At 37.2% G+C, this 17,203-nt stretch overlaps 1 protein-coding gene across 1 annotated transcript in view; it reads right to left on the bottom strand.

The window, feature by feature from the left end:
- Window positions 1–3,120: 3,120 nt before the first annotated feature.
- LOC115215121 (eukaryotic translation initiation factor 3 subunit D) overlaps window positions 3,121–17,203 on the bottom strand; it is a 33,822-nt gene continuing 19,739 nt past the window's right edge. The window contains exons 8-14 of the mRNA XM_029784295.2: window positions 15,088–15,369; window positions 12,128–12,210; window positions 7,808–7,937; window positions 7,018–7,160; window positions 4,482–4,674; window positions 3,756–3,883; window positions 3,121–3,203 (exon numbers count right to left, since the gene is read on the bottom strand). Of these exons, the coding sequence (XP_029640155.1) occupies window positions 3,773–3,883; window positions 4,482–4,674; window positions 7,018–7,160; window positions 7,808–7,937; window positions 12,128–12,210; window positions 15,088–15,369 (942 nt within the window). The 3' untranslated portion in view covers window positions 3,121–3,203; window positions 3,756–3,772. The remainder of the gene's footprint in view (window positions 3,204–3,755; window positions 3,884–4,481; window positions 4,675–7,017; window positions 7,161–7,807; window positions 7,938–12,127; window positions 12,211–15,087; window positions 15,370–17,203) is intronic.

The raw sequence follows: 17,203 nt of genomic DNA, 5'->3' as shown, positions 1-17,203 counted from the left end.
AACCCTTTAAAATCATTGATATCTCCGTCCATTGCTACAAGTCTTGAACAGTACATAATCATATTAGTGGCTACTGAAAAGCCTGATCTTCTTTGGTCAAAAACCCATGTTTTTAATTATTCTAGTTCAGGCCACTTAACTCTCCTATGGAGGCAGTGTTTACTATGTTTAGCAGCTTTCAGCTGCTCTTCTTGCTTCATCCAAGTCCTTACCATTTTCTCAGTTGGTGGTGGACCAAAATACCAAGCAGCTGCCCTATTACCATGGTCATTTGCATATACATCTAGTTTAAATTTAATGTGATAACAGTAACTTTTTTGTTTTTCAGCCATGAATTTGGACACCGTATGAAATTTACCATAAACAAACTTATCAGTGTTATGGAAAACCATACCCCAACTCTTACCTCCTCTCAGATTAGCTGTAGAATTGTTTATATTTTGGGAAAGAGAATTGCTATACAGGATGTGAAACTCATATTTCTGGATGTGATATTTTGTGTTACAACAGGCCACAATGTGGGAAAATGGGGGAAAAAAGACTAAAAGATCCAAACAGTATGAAGGAGGCACTGTTGTAAAAGTGAAGACTCTGACACATCATCTGATCTGTTCATTGCAAATGGCTGCCAGGTAGATGAAAGTTTATTAACATTCCTTACAAATTTCTAGGAGCATTTTCCATTTAGATAATGAATGTTTCTTAAAGGTAACCCAGTCATTAACTAATGTAATACATGTATCAGGTGTGGATTATGTATGCCAGGGATGGAGGTAAGCAAGATGACGCAAGTTTCCCTCATAGCTGCTGATGTATCATAAACAATTTTCGTCAGTTTGTGATAAACTGTGATAATTCAGCTTGTTTTCGATATTTTACTATTAGTAACTCAATTTACTGTAATAATTTGGTTTGTTTTCATTATTAGCAATAATTTTTGTGCTTAGGGAACTTACCCAATATACTCATCCAGCTTCCTAGTTTATAACACTCGGTCTCCCACATTAGATGCAAGGAAATCTTTTGATACATTTAAAAATAAGAGAAGCACATCAAATCTGCCAGCAAATACAGTACATATATATATGCATATGTAAATATACACATACATATGTACACACAGTCATTTCATCATGTTGAACTCTTAATCAAGATACATTTTTTTCTCTTTCTGCTTTTTTCTTCTCAAACCTTTGACAAATAGTGTAGACTCAAAATACCAGACTTTTCAATTCTTAACACCTGCTTGTGGTTCCCTTACCTGTCTTCATCTTTTGTTTGTTTTCTGTAAATTTGAACTATATACATAACACACACACACACACTACCATCATCATTTAAAGTTCATTTTCCATGCTGGCATGTGTTGGATGGTTTACAAGGGTTGGCGAGGCAGAAGACTGCACCAAGCTTCACTGTCAATTTTGGCAGGGTTTTTACAGCTGAATGCCCTTCTTAACACCAATCACCTTAGGGTGGTCAGCTTTTGCATGGTTTTTACAGCTGGATGCCCTTCCAAACACCAACCACTCTACAGTGTGGACTGGACGCACTGGTAGTGGTCATCAAGTAACTAGCAAAAGGAAGAATTTGTTGCTGTAGAGGAGATACAATGGTTACTCAGTCAGAGAAAGAGAAAGTGAAAGAGTGTGGAAGAGAGTGAGAAGGTGAGAGTGCAAGAGAGAGTGAGAGAGATGGTGGTGAAGTGCCAGGTCATACCCTCAAAGTAGAGGGATCAGAATATAAATGGGATGGTAGAGTAGAGCAAGAGAGATAGCTGGTGGTGAGATGCCAGGGCATACACTCATGGTACAGGGATCAGAATATAAATGGGATCATAGAGTATTGCCAAAGGTGCATGAGTAGGGACTTCACAGGAATGCAAAGGGTATGGGAGTGGGGAGTGCAGTGAGTGGTGAAACATGGGTATATAGAGGAGGTGGGGGACAACAGGATAATAATGATATAGTGAGCAGGGCAGTGAGGACAGGATTGGGGAGCAAGGCATAAGCATAGTGCATGAAAAAGAGGAAATGTGAGGAAGAGATGTGGTGAGATTTGTTGGGGGTAGGGTGTGTGACTTACATTTTTTTTATTGTAGCATAGGTGGAAACACAGAGCACTCCCAGAACTCAGTTTTGCTGAAGTGAGCATGTCTTCTCAAGAACACATGTCACCAGACATTTCGATCCTTTGTCATCTCTTCCATGAGGCCCAACATCCTGAAATTGGTACTCACTATTTCATCCCAGGTCATCCTGGGTCTCCCTCTCCCATAGATGTCATCCTGGGTCTCCCTCTCCCATAGATGTCATCCTGGGTCTCCCTCTCCCATAGATGTCATCCTGGGTCTCCCTCTCCCATAGATGTCATCCACTTTCAAAGATTGGCACTTCTTTATACAGCAGTCTCTATTCATACACTTCACATGTCCAAATCAACATAGTTTTCTCTACTACATGCAGCGTCTGATTCCTCTTATGCCCAACTTTTCTCTCAGCACATTTGCAATTTTTGCTGTGGATGCACACTGATGTTGCACATCCATTGGAGCATACTAGCTTCATTCCTCTCTAGTCTATGTATGTCTTCTGCATTCAGAACCTATATCTCATGATATGTAACTGTCAGATTTTAATTAAACTATATGAGAAGAAAGTTCACATTCAAAGCTTTCAAATGATATATAATTTTCAATAGAAAAAATTTATTTTGACATGAAAACGATAAAGCAAAAAATGTATTTTATCATGTTCAAACTGTGCTTGTTGCCATTGTACAGTGCTCTATAGTGATACTTATTGTTATTATATATGTATTTTCCCATCCTCTGTTTGGAGATGCAAACACTTACATACAAACATGATGAGAACTTCTACCTACCATAGTGCCCAGCTTTGAGCTAAAACGATTCATAGATTCTACCAAATTGAGTCACAAGACTTGGTCAGCCTGAAATTATAGCAGAAGACACCTTCTCAAGGTGCCACACAGTGGGACTGAACCCAAAATCATGTGATTGAGAAGCAATCTTCCTAACCATACATCCATACCTGTGACACACACACACACACACAAGAGGAAAGAGTAAAAAGCGTATAAAGACAAATGAAACAAAAGTACTTTGATGACATCAGCTTTATTATTATAATCATCATAAAGCCAATTATCAGATTAAAAAGAGACTTCGTTTGGTGCTGATCCTGAAATGGAAAATCATTTAAACAGTTTTATAGTTATTTACAGTTATTCCATTTAATATTATTTGATTACATAAATAGGAAATAATGTATTAATATATTAACTAGTGATTACATAGCAATTACATATATATATATATATATATGAAATCATCCAGTTATACACATGTCAGAGGTCAATAATTTTAATGTCCTCAGTTTGAGAACAAAGTTCCCTAATTTGAATACAACCTGTAACAATATACACATTAAGAAGTAAAACCAGATGAAAGTTTAAAACATGGAAAATTTTAACATCTGGAAGTTAATAATAAAATGGTCATATTCAAAGTTGTAAAATATTACTAATGAACACTGGCTACTAATGTAGAGAGATATTACTAGTGGACTTTGGCTATTTATATATAATGTAACAAAAACACCAGCTATTTAAATATATGATGTAGTAGCAAGGGCATTTGCTATTTCAGTTGGATAACTAGTTAAGACAATTACAAAACCAAAATATTGTTTAACTCAAAGAAAACTAAGATGATTCCAATAAAAAAAAAATACCTAGCAAACAAGTCTTTTTATGCTTCAGGTTCATCCTCCTCTTCTTCTTCTTCATCATCATCCTCCTCTTCCTCTTCATCATCAGTTTCAAAAGTGTTGTCAGGAATATCATAGATACGAATCACCGACTATAAAATATACAAAGAGAGGGTGTGTGTTAAGGATGATTATGTTTAAGTCCTGTGTATATATGTATATATACATCGGTCTAGTTCACTAAGAAAAATCAAGGACAGCTTCTACATGACCACTCCACGAGACCAAAATTTTAACCATCTTTAAAAAAAGAAAAATAAAGTAAATAATGTATTTCTAAATACACTTCACAAGAAATAAAGATAAGATGGTCATAGATGGAACCCCATTGATCAATTAGGACTTGATGTAAGTCCAGTATGAAGTACAAACATACTTCATGTTGGATTTGCATCAAGTCCTTATTCACAGTTATGGCCCTCCTAGGTGTGGTCAAGGATGCTCATCTCACTCAAGTTTCTATAAAATAAAACATAGAAGTGGGACATGGTCAACTGACTAGACTTAGAAAGACAGTAACTCCTAATAAGAACAGATTCAAACTATGACAGCCCTTTCAGCACATGCTGGCATGGATTGCAGTTGCACAATAATGATGATGTATATAACACAAAACAAGTACTAAATTATGATGTTCGCATGTACTACAAATTAATCTGCATTTTAAAAAAGGACAAAAACATTACTTACCTTATTAGGGTCCTTCATAATAAGATATTTTCCCTCCTTCAATTTCATGCAAGTATCAATGATGCAACGTAAAATACCCCAAGCATTATCCATGCTCAGGTTAATCTGGTTAGCAAATTCAGTTGGCTTAAATTGCTGTGTCCCCAAAATAACATGGTTGGCAGAATCTCTATAATGAACTCTTGATACATACCTGCAGGAAAATACATTTTACTGAATCTCAAACAAAAGCAATATCAAATTATAACAGAATAACAGGTTTAATTTTCACACATCATATTTACTGATCTAGCAGTAAAATATATCAGATTGATACCATTTTTTTGTTTTAATTAAGGAGTTTGTTTATATTTTGTTTTTGAACATATGAGAATTTAATCTTCAATATTTGAAATTATACATTTAACCTTTTTACCATATTTCCATTGAAATACACTGCCTCTATTTCAATTAATTTTGAAAATACTGAAGTTTAGTAAAATAATTTTGCTATTATTCAGTTGATGTTTGGAACAAATTTACATGAAATTTTCATGTAAGATCTTAATTTAGACTACTTTAAAACAGGAAGTGTTACACCCTAACATGCAAAAAGCACCCACTACACTCACAGACTGGTTGGCATTAGGAAGGACTTCCAGCTGTAGAAACCTTGCAAGATCAGAGGAGCCTGGTGCAACCTCCTAGGTTGCCAGTCCTCATTCAAACCGTCCAACTGATGCTAGCATGGAAAGCGAAAGATGATGATACAACACACAATTTCTAAAACTGCTTGGATTTCTAACTTTCTTCCAAGCATGTGGGAAACCTCAAACTATCTTTTTTTCTTCTTCGTTTATATTCTGCATACTAATTCATTTCCAAAGTAATCACTTCAACGGAAAAAGTAAAAATAAACTAATGCATTCATTTCCTTAGGACTGTGGCTAGGTCTAACATTTTCTTGGAAATAACTAAGAAAAACAACTTTTAAATTCTTACTATCTTCAGGTACAAATTCACATTTTTTTTGTATTATCGGAAGTGTTGTCAGAATAGTTTCACTTTCAGAAAAAGAAGTATCATGGTTTTTAAGTTTTAAGTCTTTGAGTTTTCTATGTCCTCTTTTGAAAATACTTCAAATTCAAACTTGCTGCTTGACAACATGAAACTGAAATCCAGTTTTCATCCATAATGAAACATTTCAAAAAATCAAAATGGAAAAAAAATTCTGCAAAAATTCACAGCACTCAGACATGATCTAAAATAATGTTGATGTAACTCAATTATTTACAAAGTGAAACGCATGTTTTCACGAATATACTAATAAGACATGCACTGAAATTCTCATTAAAATATGAATAGGATATTTCAGGTTGGTGTGGGTGTTTTGGTAACATTAACCAAATTATTTTGTGGATGTCTACAGGCAGGTTGGTAACAAAAGGGCTAATATGGTTTCCCACTTGAAACTTATAAAGTAGTAAAAGATTTCTCTACACAATCAACTATAACCATAGTCCTTACAAGAATAATTTCTACAGTATAGCCACAACCACTACATCAACAAAGTCCTTGCTAGGTATTTACAAAATGAAATCTCAGTTAACAAAATTAATCATTTAAAAAAATGGGTTCAGAATAGGTGGCAGTAGGATTAGATCAGAGTAATAGAGTTGGCAAAATAAGTACAAAAATAATGGTTCCAGTCCTGTGCCAAACAACATCCAATGTTGGAGCTGCTATGGCTATTGAAAAATATGTTGTACATCCACTTCACAGCTGTCTATGTACAAGTTGTGGTTTTATGGCTAATAGGAGGGTAGCCTTACTGTAGGGTATGACAAGTGCTGGTGGGGGGTCAGGGAGGAAGGAGCAACAAACAGATGGATTATTGCAGTAGTAGTTGTAGTTAAGACCAACATCACCAGGATACCTGGTTTGACTGTTTTTTACAGAGAGAACACCACTGAAGAATTGTGAAGTCCATCACCGATTTTCATCAGTTCAAATACTCTGCCAGAAGTTCCAATCAACAAAGATTCATGGCTGAATGGTTACAGTATTTTATTCATGATCACAAGGTCATGCATTCAGTTCTAGGGCAGAATTACATGTAAAATAAAGTACCATGAGCAGGGCACATCATTTGACATTGCTCCAGTCTACTTGGCTATAACGAGTACTAGTCAAGGTGCTGATGCAGCCCTCTCTCCCTCTAGCCATACCAGACTGGATGTTCTACTGCGCTGAGAGAGTATCTATATCTACACATGGCTACACAGACACTAGAACAATTAACAAAAACATACTACATGTTACCAACTATATTTGTGACAGCTGGCTATCTTGTATCTTTATTTTCAGCCAGTGAATTGTGACCAAGCTGGGACAACACCATTAAATATTCAATATTAATCAAGAAAAATTGCCCAAAAATGATCAAAGAAATCTAATTCATGTACAGTTTGACAGCTAAAATGGTTGACTCTAGTTTGACATCTTAAAATTATTTTTTCATATCAGCTCCATATCTGTTAATAATCATTCCACTTACCCAAATTTAATTTGATCACTTCCAGATAACAAAGAACAGATGGTCCACTTAGACAATTTACAGCTGTTGTTCTTCAGTTCAGTGGCCAACACTGCTCCTCTTTGGATGTCTAGTTTACTACGCCAGTCAACACCACCACTGTACTGAAATATTAACAAACATAATATTACACATACAAATATATCACATATGCACAAGTTGCAGGCATAGCTGTATGGTTAAGAAGTTCACTTCCCAACCACATGGTTTCAGATTCAGTCCCATAGAGTGGCACCTAAGCAAGTGTCTTCTATTAAATCCCCAGCCCAGCCAAAGTTTTAAGTGACTTTGGTAGAGAAAAATTTTTAAAAGCCCATCATGTGTGAGTGTGTGTATATTTGTGTCTCCTTGGTTTGACACCACACGATTGTTGGAAATGAATGTCATTCATTTCCAATATTCTGCAGAGGTATGTTTGGCCTTTGGAAAATATTACTTTGCTTGAAAATAAGTGAAGGTTCATAACAGAAAAGGCATCTGACCATAAAAAAATCCACGTCAATAAACTATCTTGTCCATGTCGGAATGGATAGTGATGTTAAAATGATGATACTGATGACACCAACACAATATCTGAGTACATGGGTTCAAATCATGCTTTAGTCAATAGTTTGTTCCTGTGCAATGTACAGAATGATGTTTGTTTAAATGTGATTGGTTGGCTAACAAACATATTCAGCCATAAATATCCATGAAAAGATTTTAAAAACAATATGGAAGAACATCTAGCTATAAACTGAAATAAATTTACCCTGGCGTCCCACTCGTTCAAAGTCTTGATGTTAATGAATTGTAAATCCCCATTCGGTCCATACATGACTGCATCATGCTCACAGCGTACAATAAGTTCAATATCATTACCCAGGTTATATTTGCGGTACCTGGAAACAAAAACAGAAAATTTTATTGGGACTGTTATACACACTATTGCTGTTAATGAGTTCTCTGAGAAGGAGAATAATAATAATAATAATAATCAACCAAATCCATCCAAGCACATGATTTTTACACAATTCATTCACCCTAAAAGAACATAGAGAAAGAAATCTAAACACTGTAATAAGACATCTTCAAATATATATATATATATATTTTTTTTTTCTTTTACTTTTACCTGTTTCAGTCATTAGACTGTAGCCATGCTGAGGCACTGCCCTGAATTTTTTTTTTTTTTTAGTTGAATGAATGAATCAACCCACTATTTCTTTTTTAAGATTGTGGGAAACAACAAACTATCCTTTCTTTCGCTTTGTTTACATTTAGCGTAACGGTTCGTTTCCGCCGTAATGATTTCAAATAGGCTCATTCGAAAAAGTAAAAAAGAAATAGTCTAAGGCTTTACTCTCCTGGGAAAGATTGTGGCTTGGTCCAGTTTCTTCAGAAAAATCACTGAAAGAAACAGTTTTTAAATTTTCACTCCATTCAGGTGCCAATTCATTTTCTTTATTGCTGTCGGAGCTCTCAGATTCACTTTCGGAAAATGAAACATCAGATTCATTATCAAATACCATGTGCTTTTTTTTTTTCAGTCATAGAGTTAGATTTATCAAGGTCTTCAGTAGAAAATCCTTCGAATTCTGACTCGCTGCTTGATATAATGAAATTCGTATCCAGGAATTCAAGACAGGCTGTCCCTGGGAGCTCCTCTACGCTGACGACCTTGCTCTTATTGCTGAGTCACTATCAGAACTGGAGGAGAAGTTCCAGGTGTGGAAGGAGGGTTTAGAATCAAGGGGCCTTAGAGTCAACCTAGCTAAAACCAAAGTACTAATAAGTAGAAAGGTAGACAATCCACAAATATCTTCAGGAAGATGGCCCTGCTCGATCTGTAGAAAAGGTGTAGGTAGAAACTCTATAAGATGTACCCAGTGTAAGCTATGGACACATAAGAGGTGCAGCAATGTCAAAGGTAGGCTAACTGGGAAGATAGTTTTTGTATGTGGCAGATGCTCGGGAGCATTAACCTCCGAAAATCTGCAGAAAACAACTTCCGTCACTTTCCAGGGGGAAAAACTAGAAGTAGTTGATAGCTTCCGTTATCTAGGTGACCAAGTCAGTAGTGGGGGTGGGTGCGCTGAAAGTGTAACTGCTAGAATAAGAATAGCCTGGGCAAAGTTTAGGGAGCTCTTACCTCTGCTGGTGACTAAAGGCCTCTCGCTCAGAGTAAAAGGCAGACTGTATGATGCGTGTGTACGAACAGCCATGCTACATGGCAGCGAAACATGGGCCGTGACTGCTGAGGACATGCGTAAGCTCGTGAGGAATGAAGCCAGTATGCTCCGATGGATGTGTAATGTCAGTGTACATACTCGACAGAGCGTTAGCACCTTGAGAGAAATGTTGTACCTAAGAAGCATCAGTTGTGGTGTGCAAGAGAGACGATTGCGCTGGTATGGTCATGTGGCGAGAATGGATGAAGATAGGTGTGTGAGAAAGTGCCAATCCCTAGCAGTTGAGGGAACCCGTGGAAGAGGTAGACCCAGGAAAACCTGGGACGAGGTGGTGAAGCACGACCTTCGAACTTTAGGCCTCACTGAGGAAATGACCAGAGACCGAGACCTTTGGAAATATTCTGTACGTGAGAAGACCAGGCAGGACAAGTGAGCCCAGCCCACTTATGAATGCCTTTCCTCCCTTGGACACAAAGACCGGTTGAGGCAAGCGAAGTCGATATAGAACCTCATCCGACGACAGACACCCATGCCAACCCCCCATGCTTGCGAAGACATGTTGGGGCAAGTGAAATCGAAACCGAATTGAACCAGCCAGGATCCCTGGCCTGGTGGTACGTAAAAAGCACTATCCGACTCGTGGCCATGGCACGTAAAATACTCCAATGCGACCGTACGACAGGCACCCATGCCAACCCCCTTTGCTTGTGAAGACATGTTGGGGCAAGCGAAATCGAAATCGAATTGAACCAGCCAGGATCCCTGGTCTGGTGGTACGTAAAAAGCACTATCCGACTCGTGACCGATGCCAGCACCGCCTCGACTGGCTTCCGTGCCGGTGGCACATAAAATACACCAATCTGACCGTGGCCGTTGCCAGCCCCTCCTGGCACCTGTGCAGGTGGCACGTAAAAAGCACCCACTACACTCACGGAGTGGTTGGCGTTAGGAAGGGCATCCAGCTGTAGAAACATTGCCAGATTAGACTGGAGCCTGGTGCAGCCTTCTGGCTTCCCAGAACCCCGGTCGAACCGTCCAACCCATGCTAGCATGGAGAACGGACGTTAAACGACGATGATGATGATGATGATGATTTTTTGTCAGAATTACAAATTTTGAAAACACAATAGGAACAAATTTCGGAAAAAAATCTCCCGGAATTAAAATTACACTTCGATCATTGTACAAAACTGTAGATGAACTGTTTATAAAGTATAATCACGTGTTTTCACGAATGTACTAAAGAGATTTGCTCTGATATTCTCATTTAAATATGAATAGGTAATTACGGACAGTTTTGGGCGGTTTGGTAACGAAAGGTTAAGCCTTATTCTTTTGATCGCCTTTGCTGAACTGCTAAGTTATGGCGATGCAAACACACCAACACCGGCTGTCAAGTGGTGGTGGAGGAACTAACACACATGTACATGTATATATATATACACACACACATACATGCACAATAGGCTTCTTTCAGTTTCCCTCTACAAAAGCTACTCACAAAGCTATAATAGAAAACATGCCCAAGGTACCATGCAGTGGGACTGAACCTGGAACCATGAGGTTGGAAAGCAACCTATTTACCACACAGCCACACCTTGACCGGTGTTTTCATAATCATCATTTAACATCCATTTTCCTTGCTAGCATGGATTGAACAGTTTGACAGAAGCTGGCCAGCTGGAGAGCTGTTGAGATTCCAATTGTCTGCTTTGGCATGACCTACAGTTGGGTGCCCTTCCTAATGCCAACCACTTTACCAAATGTGCTGGGTATATTTTATGTGCCACTGGCATAGATACATTTACATAACACTGGCAAGAGTGCATTTTACATGGTACCAACACTAGCAAGACTAAGATTTATCAGATGGGAGAGGGCGTCAGGGTATGACCATAATGGACATTCCTGTATGCATGGAGGGCCACAATTTTACTTAGCTTGTCATATCTTCTCAAGTAAAGAAGATCACCACAATTCATTTGTTAACTGAATTAAGTAATCAAGAATTCAGTTAACAACTGAGTATATATAATTCATGTTAATAACATGAGCTATATAAAAATGAGAAGGCAGGACACATGTCTCTCCTATATTATTAATTCTTCATTACCAAGCTAGTTACTTTATATAGGTTACCTAATATAATTCAACTACTTCATTATCATTTAGACTTCAGGCAAATTGTCATCTAATATACTCTAATTATAACTTAATTAGCATCACAGCAACAACTAAATTGTCATTACTATGTTTTATATTCATGAACTGGATAAGTCCACCAAGATGCAATCTTCTACACCTGTTTACTTCAAACACTCAACATCATGTGCTGGCCATGATGATATAACATGTCTACTTCCTTCTACATCATTCAATGCTTTTTAGTTTTAAATGTTAACATTTTCAGAGTGTTCACTATACATATGTAGTTAGTAAGTCAATATAATTTTCCATTACTATTATAACAACGCAATTTCTGAAATGTGTTGTGAATATATTTCTATGGCATTGCTTTCTAACTAGTTTCACTTTTCAAATGGTCAGGCCATTGTTGGTGTGTGTGATATGCAACAGCAGATATCAAAGAGAAGTGAACAAAAAAGGCATCTATTTTTGTGGGTTTAGATATGTCAGTGGGACACATTGACAATAGCAGGATGGACAACAATAATGATAATTTGAGGCCTAAGAGATTAGAAATAATGGTTTGGTGATGTCTATAGCCTCTAAATTAGTAAATGATTCCCTCCACATTAGATATGCTGTGAATTGACAAACAAGAACAACAATTGTTAAAATAATATTGAATGATTTATCAAAATAGTACAAGTAGAAAAGATAAAATCATTCACAGTTAAATCATTAACTGTTGCCATTTATACATCTTGATTACTTACCGATAGCCAACAGATGCAACCACACTATCATCATCCTCACCGGCAAATGGGTTTGGCTTGTCAAACTCATACTTTTCATCTCCCTACAAATAAAACCATACACAATACAGAATTACCAACCTGCACATTGTTTCAATATTATCAATACAAAATAACAGTTATACACAGAATAAATATTCCAAAAGAACAACAAATTAATCATCTATGAGGGGAGGAGACCCCCTTCGGTCATGAATGACCATGAGATTGCACCTAGAAAGTTACCCTCTGAGGCACAAGTCCGGGCAAGGTTGTTTATGGAAGGCCAGCAGTCGTCCATGCATACCAGCCTCCCCTCTCCACACCATTGATGTTATCCAAGGGAAAGGCAAAGGCCGATACATCTTGGCACCAGTGATGTTGCAACTCATTTCAACAGCTGAGTTAACTGGAGCAACGTGAAATAAAGTGTCTTGCTAAAGAACACAACATGCAGCCCAGTCCCGGAATCAAACTCACAACTTCACGATTGTAAGCTCGACGCTCTAACCACTGAGTCATGCGCCTTCACTCAATCATATATATATATATATATATAAAATGAGGTAACAATGAGGTAATCTAGCAGTCTACCAACCAAATTAAAGTAACTAGTCTGATGAATTTATTGTCATCCTGGAGATATACAAAAATAAACTTTCAACTGTGACAAAATGTCACACTACATATGTAGGCATATTCCTTACACTCATGAATGCAGACTCACTTGCCTGTATACACATATAAAAATAACATTTATATTTAGCCAACATTTATCAACACCAAAATTGAAGCCAATTTGTGTCAAAAATTTTATCTTGTTACTCAGAATTATCATGGTTAAATTTGCTAGTGGCAAGTAGAGAGAGTATATATTCTCATTCTGTGTTTATTACAGCATAAATTCCCTACCAATCTATTCTGTATTCCATCTGCATAGGTTGAAATCAATATTTTCTATAAACTCAATAAAAGCTAAACAATGTTGATGAAGCTTTAACAGTATACACACACACACACACACACGCACGCAAATAATTTGTTGAGGAAACATCAATTTTATATATATATATATATATATATATATAGATATATAGATATGTGTGTGTGTATGTATGTATATACACACACAAAATAATTGACAATTATAGAGAATATAACACTATGTAGTAGTTAAAGTGGAGAAACAGATATGGAATACATGAAATTTGATGAGAATGAGTAGTGAAAAACATTTGAACATCAAAGATACTGAGTAATGCATGAAGGAAAGGTAGCTGCACAGAACTAGATAGTTAATGGTCAACACAGCAAGAACACATAGAAATAATACAGAAATAAATGTTGTACACTCATTCAATTCAGTTGTTAACATTCAGTAATTAATATACACTTGTCAAAAAACTGTACAAGCCATGTAGAGGGACACTATCAGTAAGGTAAGGATTGGCAACTAGTACAGCAAAGAATTCAGAGTACAAGTTGGGGTTCACCAAGGATTGGTCCTCAGCTCCCTTTTGTTCATCGTAGTCCTCCAGGCAATAACAGAGGAATCTAAGACAGGCTGCCCTTGGGAGCTACTATATGCTGATGACTTTGTTCTTATAGCTGAATCACAAACAGAACTAGAGAAGTTTCACGTATAGAAGCAAGGTCTAGAATCAAAGGGCCTTAAAGTTAACCTAGCAAAAACCAAAGTTTTTACAAATCCCTTAAAGTAGATGGCCTCATTGATCTATAGAAAAGGCATAGGTAGAAACTCCATAAGATATACCTGGCATAAGCTATGGACAGTATAAGAAGTGCAGCAATATCAGGGGAACGTAAGCAGGGAAAATAGCTTTTGTGTGTGGAAGATGCACAGGTACAATAAACACTGAAAATGAACAGAAATAGATTTCATCAACTGCCTGGATGGTAAGCTAGAGGTAGTAAATAGCTTCTGTTATCTTGGTGACTAAGTTAGTATAGAGGTGGATGCACTCAGAGCATAGCTGTGAGAATAAAAATAGGCTGGGCAAAATTCAGAGAGCTCCTACTTCTGCTATGTTGAATATTCTCAAGGTATGGTCTGACACTCCCAATTTCCCCTTGATATGCTTCCACCATCAACTGACTAGTCAGTTTTCTAACCAGTATTCATTCCACACCAATCAAGTTATTTCTATTTAGCAGAGATACTGATGTCTGAGACACAACCACCTTAACTTAGTTAACATTTTAAAACTGTTCAAAACCCCTTTAGCATTTGGATTAGTCTGTCAAATCTAATGATTATTTATTCATGTTGTTTTAAATTAATCAAGCATTGTCTTATAGCTTCAAGATTTTAATGATGTAATGGTTTATTTTTACAATGAAATTGTAGGGTAGGTGTAAGAGGTTGGATCTAGTCAATTTGAACCTAAAACGTAGAATATTAGACCTGATATGACCAGTTTAAATGGTAAAGCTTGAACTTTTATGGAGAGCAATGTGACGTCACCGAAAACTGGAACTTAGGAGTGGCTTCTGAAACACTTTTGGAAATAACATTCTCCTTTAACTGAGCTACATTTCTTAAAATAACCCCTACATTGACTAAACGTAGGTAATGTAGATCTAAAGTATAAAACGTCTACCATATCAAGTAACCAAAATATTTATTCATAAAATATATATTTATATATACTACTGCATTGCACATCTACTGGTACCAATTCAAATATCTACTGACTGAAACAATAACAGTATAATACAAGACATTCACCACAATTAAAACCAGGATGACTACACAGAGTATCTTTTTTAACCTTGTCTGCATCAGTCAGCAAGTTGATAATACTTCCAGGAACTAGCAGTAGAAGAGGCAGACACCTAACATCAATAAAATGCCATTATAAGAGGAAAAAAAAAAAGAATAAAACAAAACAAAGCTTTTAATATATCAAAAGAAATCTTACCATTTTCAGAACTTGCTGAGAAAAGTTGTGATTGATGAAAGTAGCCTCCAGGGCCAGATTGTGAGGGAAATTAATGCTGCTGGCACCTTCTTCTTGGGGTGGTTCATTGGCTGTTTCACTAACAGTTAACAGGTCAAACTCAGATTCATCTCTCTTGTCAAAGAACAACTTATTCCCAACACGCTGCACAATGATATCCCAGCTGTAGGTGGAACGAGTACTACACATAAGGGTGGCCAGGATGGAATCAGTGGCAAAAACATTACCCTGATTCTTGGCAAGCTGATAAATGAAATACATCAAATTTTAAAATCTAGAAGTCACAAAGATCTCAACATATTTTATATATACACTAGCATACCCGTGTCATCAAAAATGCTTATAGTTTTATTAATGATAGAAAATGGTGAATCAACACAATGGGAGAAACCATTGTTAAATGTCAGCAATCTAATAAATAAATTGAAGTACTTGAAGAATCAGATACAGTTGTACTGCATTGATTGAAAATATCGTCCACATAATGTGTGTGCATATGCATGTATATGTACAGACAGACGTGTGTACACATACATCAATATATATATATATATATATATATATATATATATATATATATACATACATATATATATACATACATACACACACACACTCTGCTGCGTAGTTGGCATAAGGAAGGGCATCCAGTCATAAAAACCTTGCTGAAACAGACACAGAAGTCTGGTGCAGTCTTCTGCCTGGCTAGCTCCTGTCAAACTGTCCAACCCATGCCAGCATAAAAGACAGACATTAAACGTTGATTTTATATATATATATATATATATATATATATATAATCTCATCATCATCATTTGTCTGTTGCCCATGCTGGCATGGGTTAGACAGTGTGATGAGAGCTGTCAGGTTGAGGGGTGGCACCAAAGTCCAGTCTGATTTGGCATGGTTTCTATGGCTTGATGCCCTTCCTAATGCCAACCACTTTAGAGTGTGCTGGATGCTTTTACTTGACAGGGAGGCTATCAGTAAGGTAAGGATTAGCAACAAGTATAGCAATGAATTCAGGGTACAAGTTGGGGATCACCAAGGATCAATCTTAGCCCTATCTAGTTCATCATAGTCCTCCAGACTATAACAGAGGAATTTAAGTTGGGCTGCACATGAGAACTCCTCAATGCTGGTGACCTTATTCATGTAGCTGAATTACTCCTAGAACTAGAAGAAATTTCATGTGTAGAAGCAAGGTCTAGAATCAAAGAGTCTTAGAATTAATTTAGCAAAAACCAGTCTTAGTAAGTAGGAAAGTGGACAAATCACAAATCCCTTCAGGCAGATGGCTCTGTTCAATCTGTAGAAAAGGCATAGGTAGAAACTCCATAAGATGTACCCAGTGCAAGTTATGAACACATAGGAGGTGCAGCAATATTAGAGAAAGGTTAACAGGGTAAATAGTCTTTCAGTGTGGCAGACGTACAGGTACAATAAACACAAGAAATGTGCAGAAAATAGACTCCATCAAATGCCAGAGAGGAAAACTAGAAGTAGTTGATAGCTTCCATTATCTAGGTAACCAAGTCAACAGCAGAGGTTGATGCTCTGAGAGCATAGCTGCTAGAATAAGAATAGGGTGGGCAAAGTTTAGAGAGTTTCTGCCTTTGTTGGTAACAAAGGGCCTCTCTCTCAGAAAAGTAGATTGCATGATGCTTGTGTGCGAACAACCATGCTACATGGCAATGAAATGTGGGCTGTAACCACAGAGGACATGCGAAGACTTGAAAGAAATGAAGCTAGTATGCTTCACTGGACATGCAGTGTCAGTGCGCATGTACAACAGTGTAAGCATCTCAAGACAAAAACTGGGCACAAGAAGCATGAGATGTATGCAAGAGACAACTGTGCTGGTATTGTCATGTGATGCATATGGACGAGGACAGCTGTATAAAGAAGTGTCGATCTCTAACTGTGGAGGGCACTTGTGAAAGAGGTAGACCTAAGAAGACATAGGACGAGGTGGTAAAGCATGATCCTCAAATGTTGGGCCTCAAGGAGGCAATAAGTAATTGGCACTTTTGGTGATATGCTGTGTTTGAGAAGACTCGTAAAGTTAAGTGAAATC

This window comes from Octopus sinensis, linkage group LG8 (assembly GCF_006345805.1).
Source record: "Octopus sinensis linkage group LG8, ASM634580v1, whole genome shotgun sequence".
NCBI lineage: Eukaryota > Metazoa > Mollusca > Cephalopoda > Octopoda > Octopodidae > Octopus > Octopus sinensis.
The sequence above is the reverse complement of the archived record's forward strand: the minus strand, read 5'-3'. Positions and strand labels throughout refer to the sequence as shown.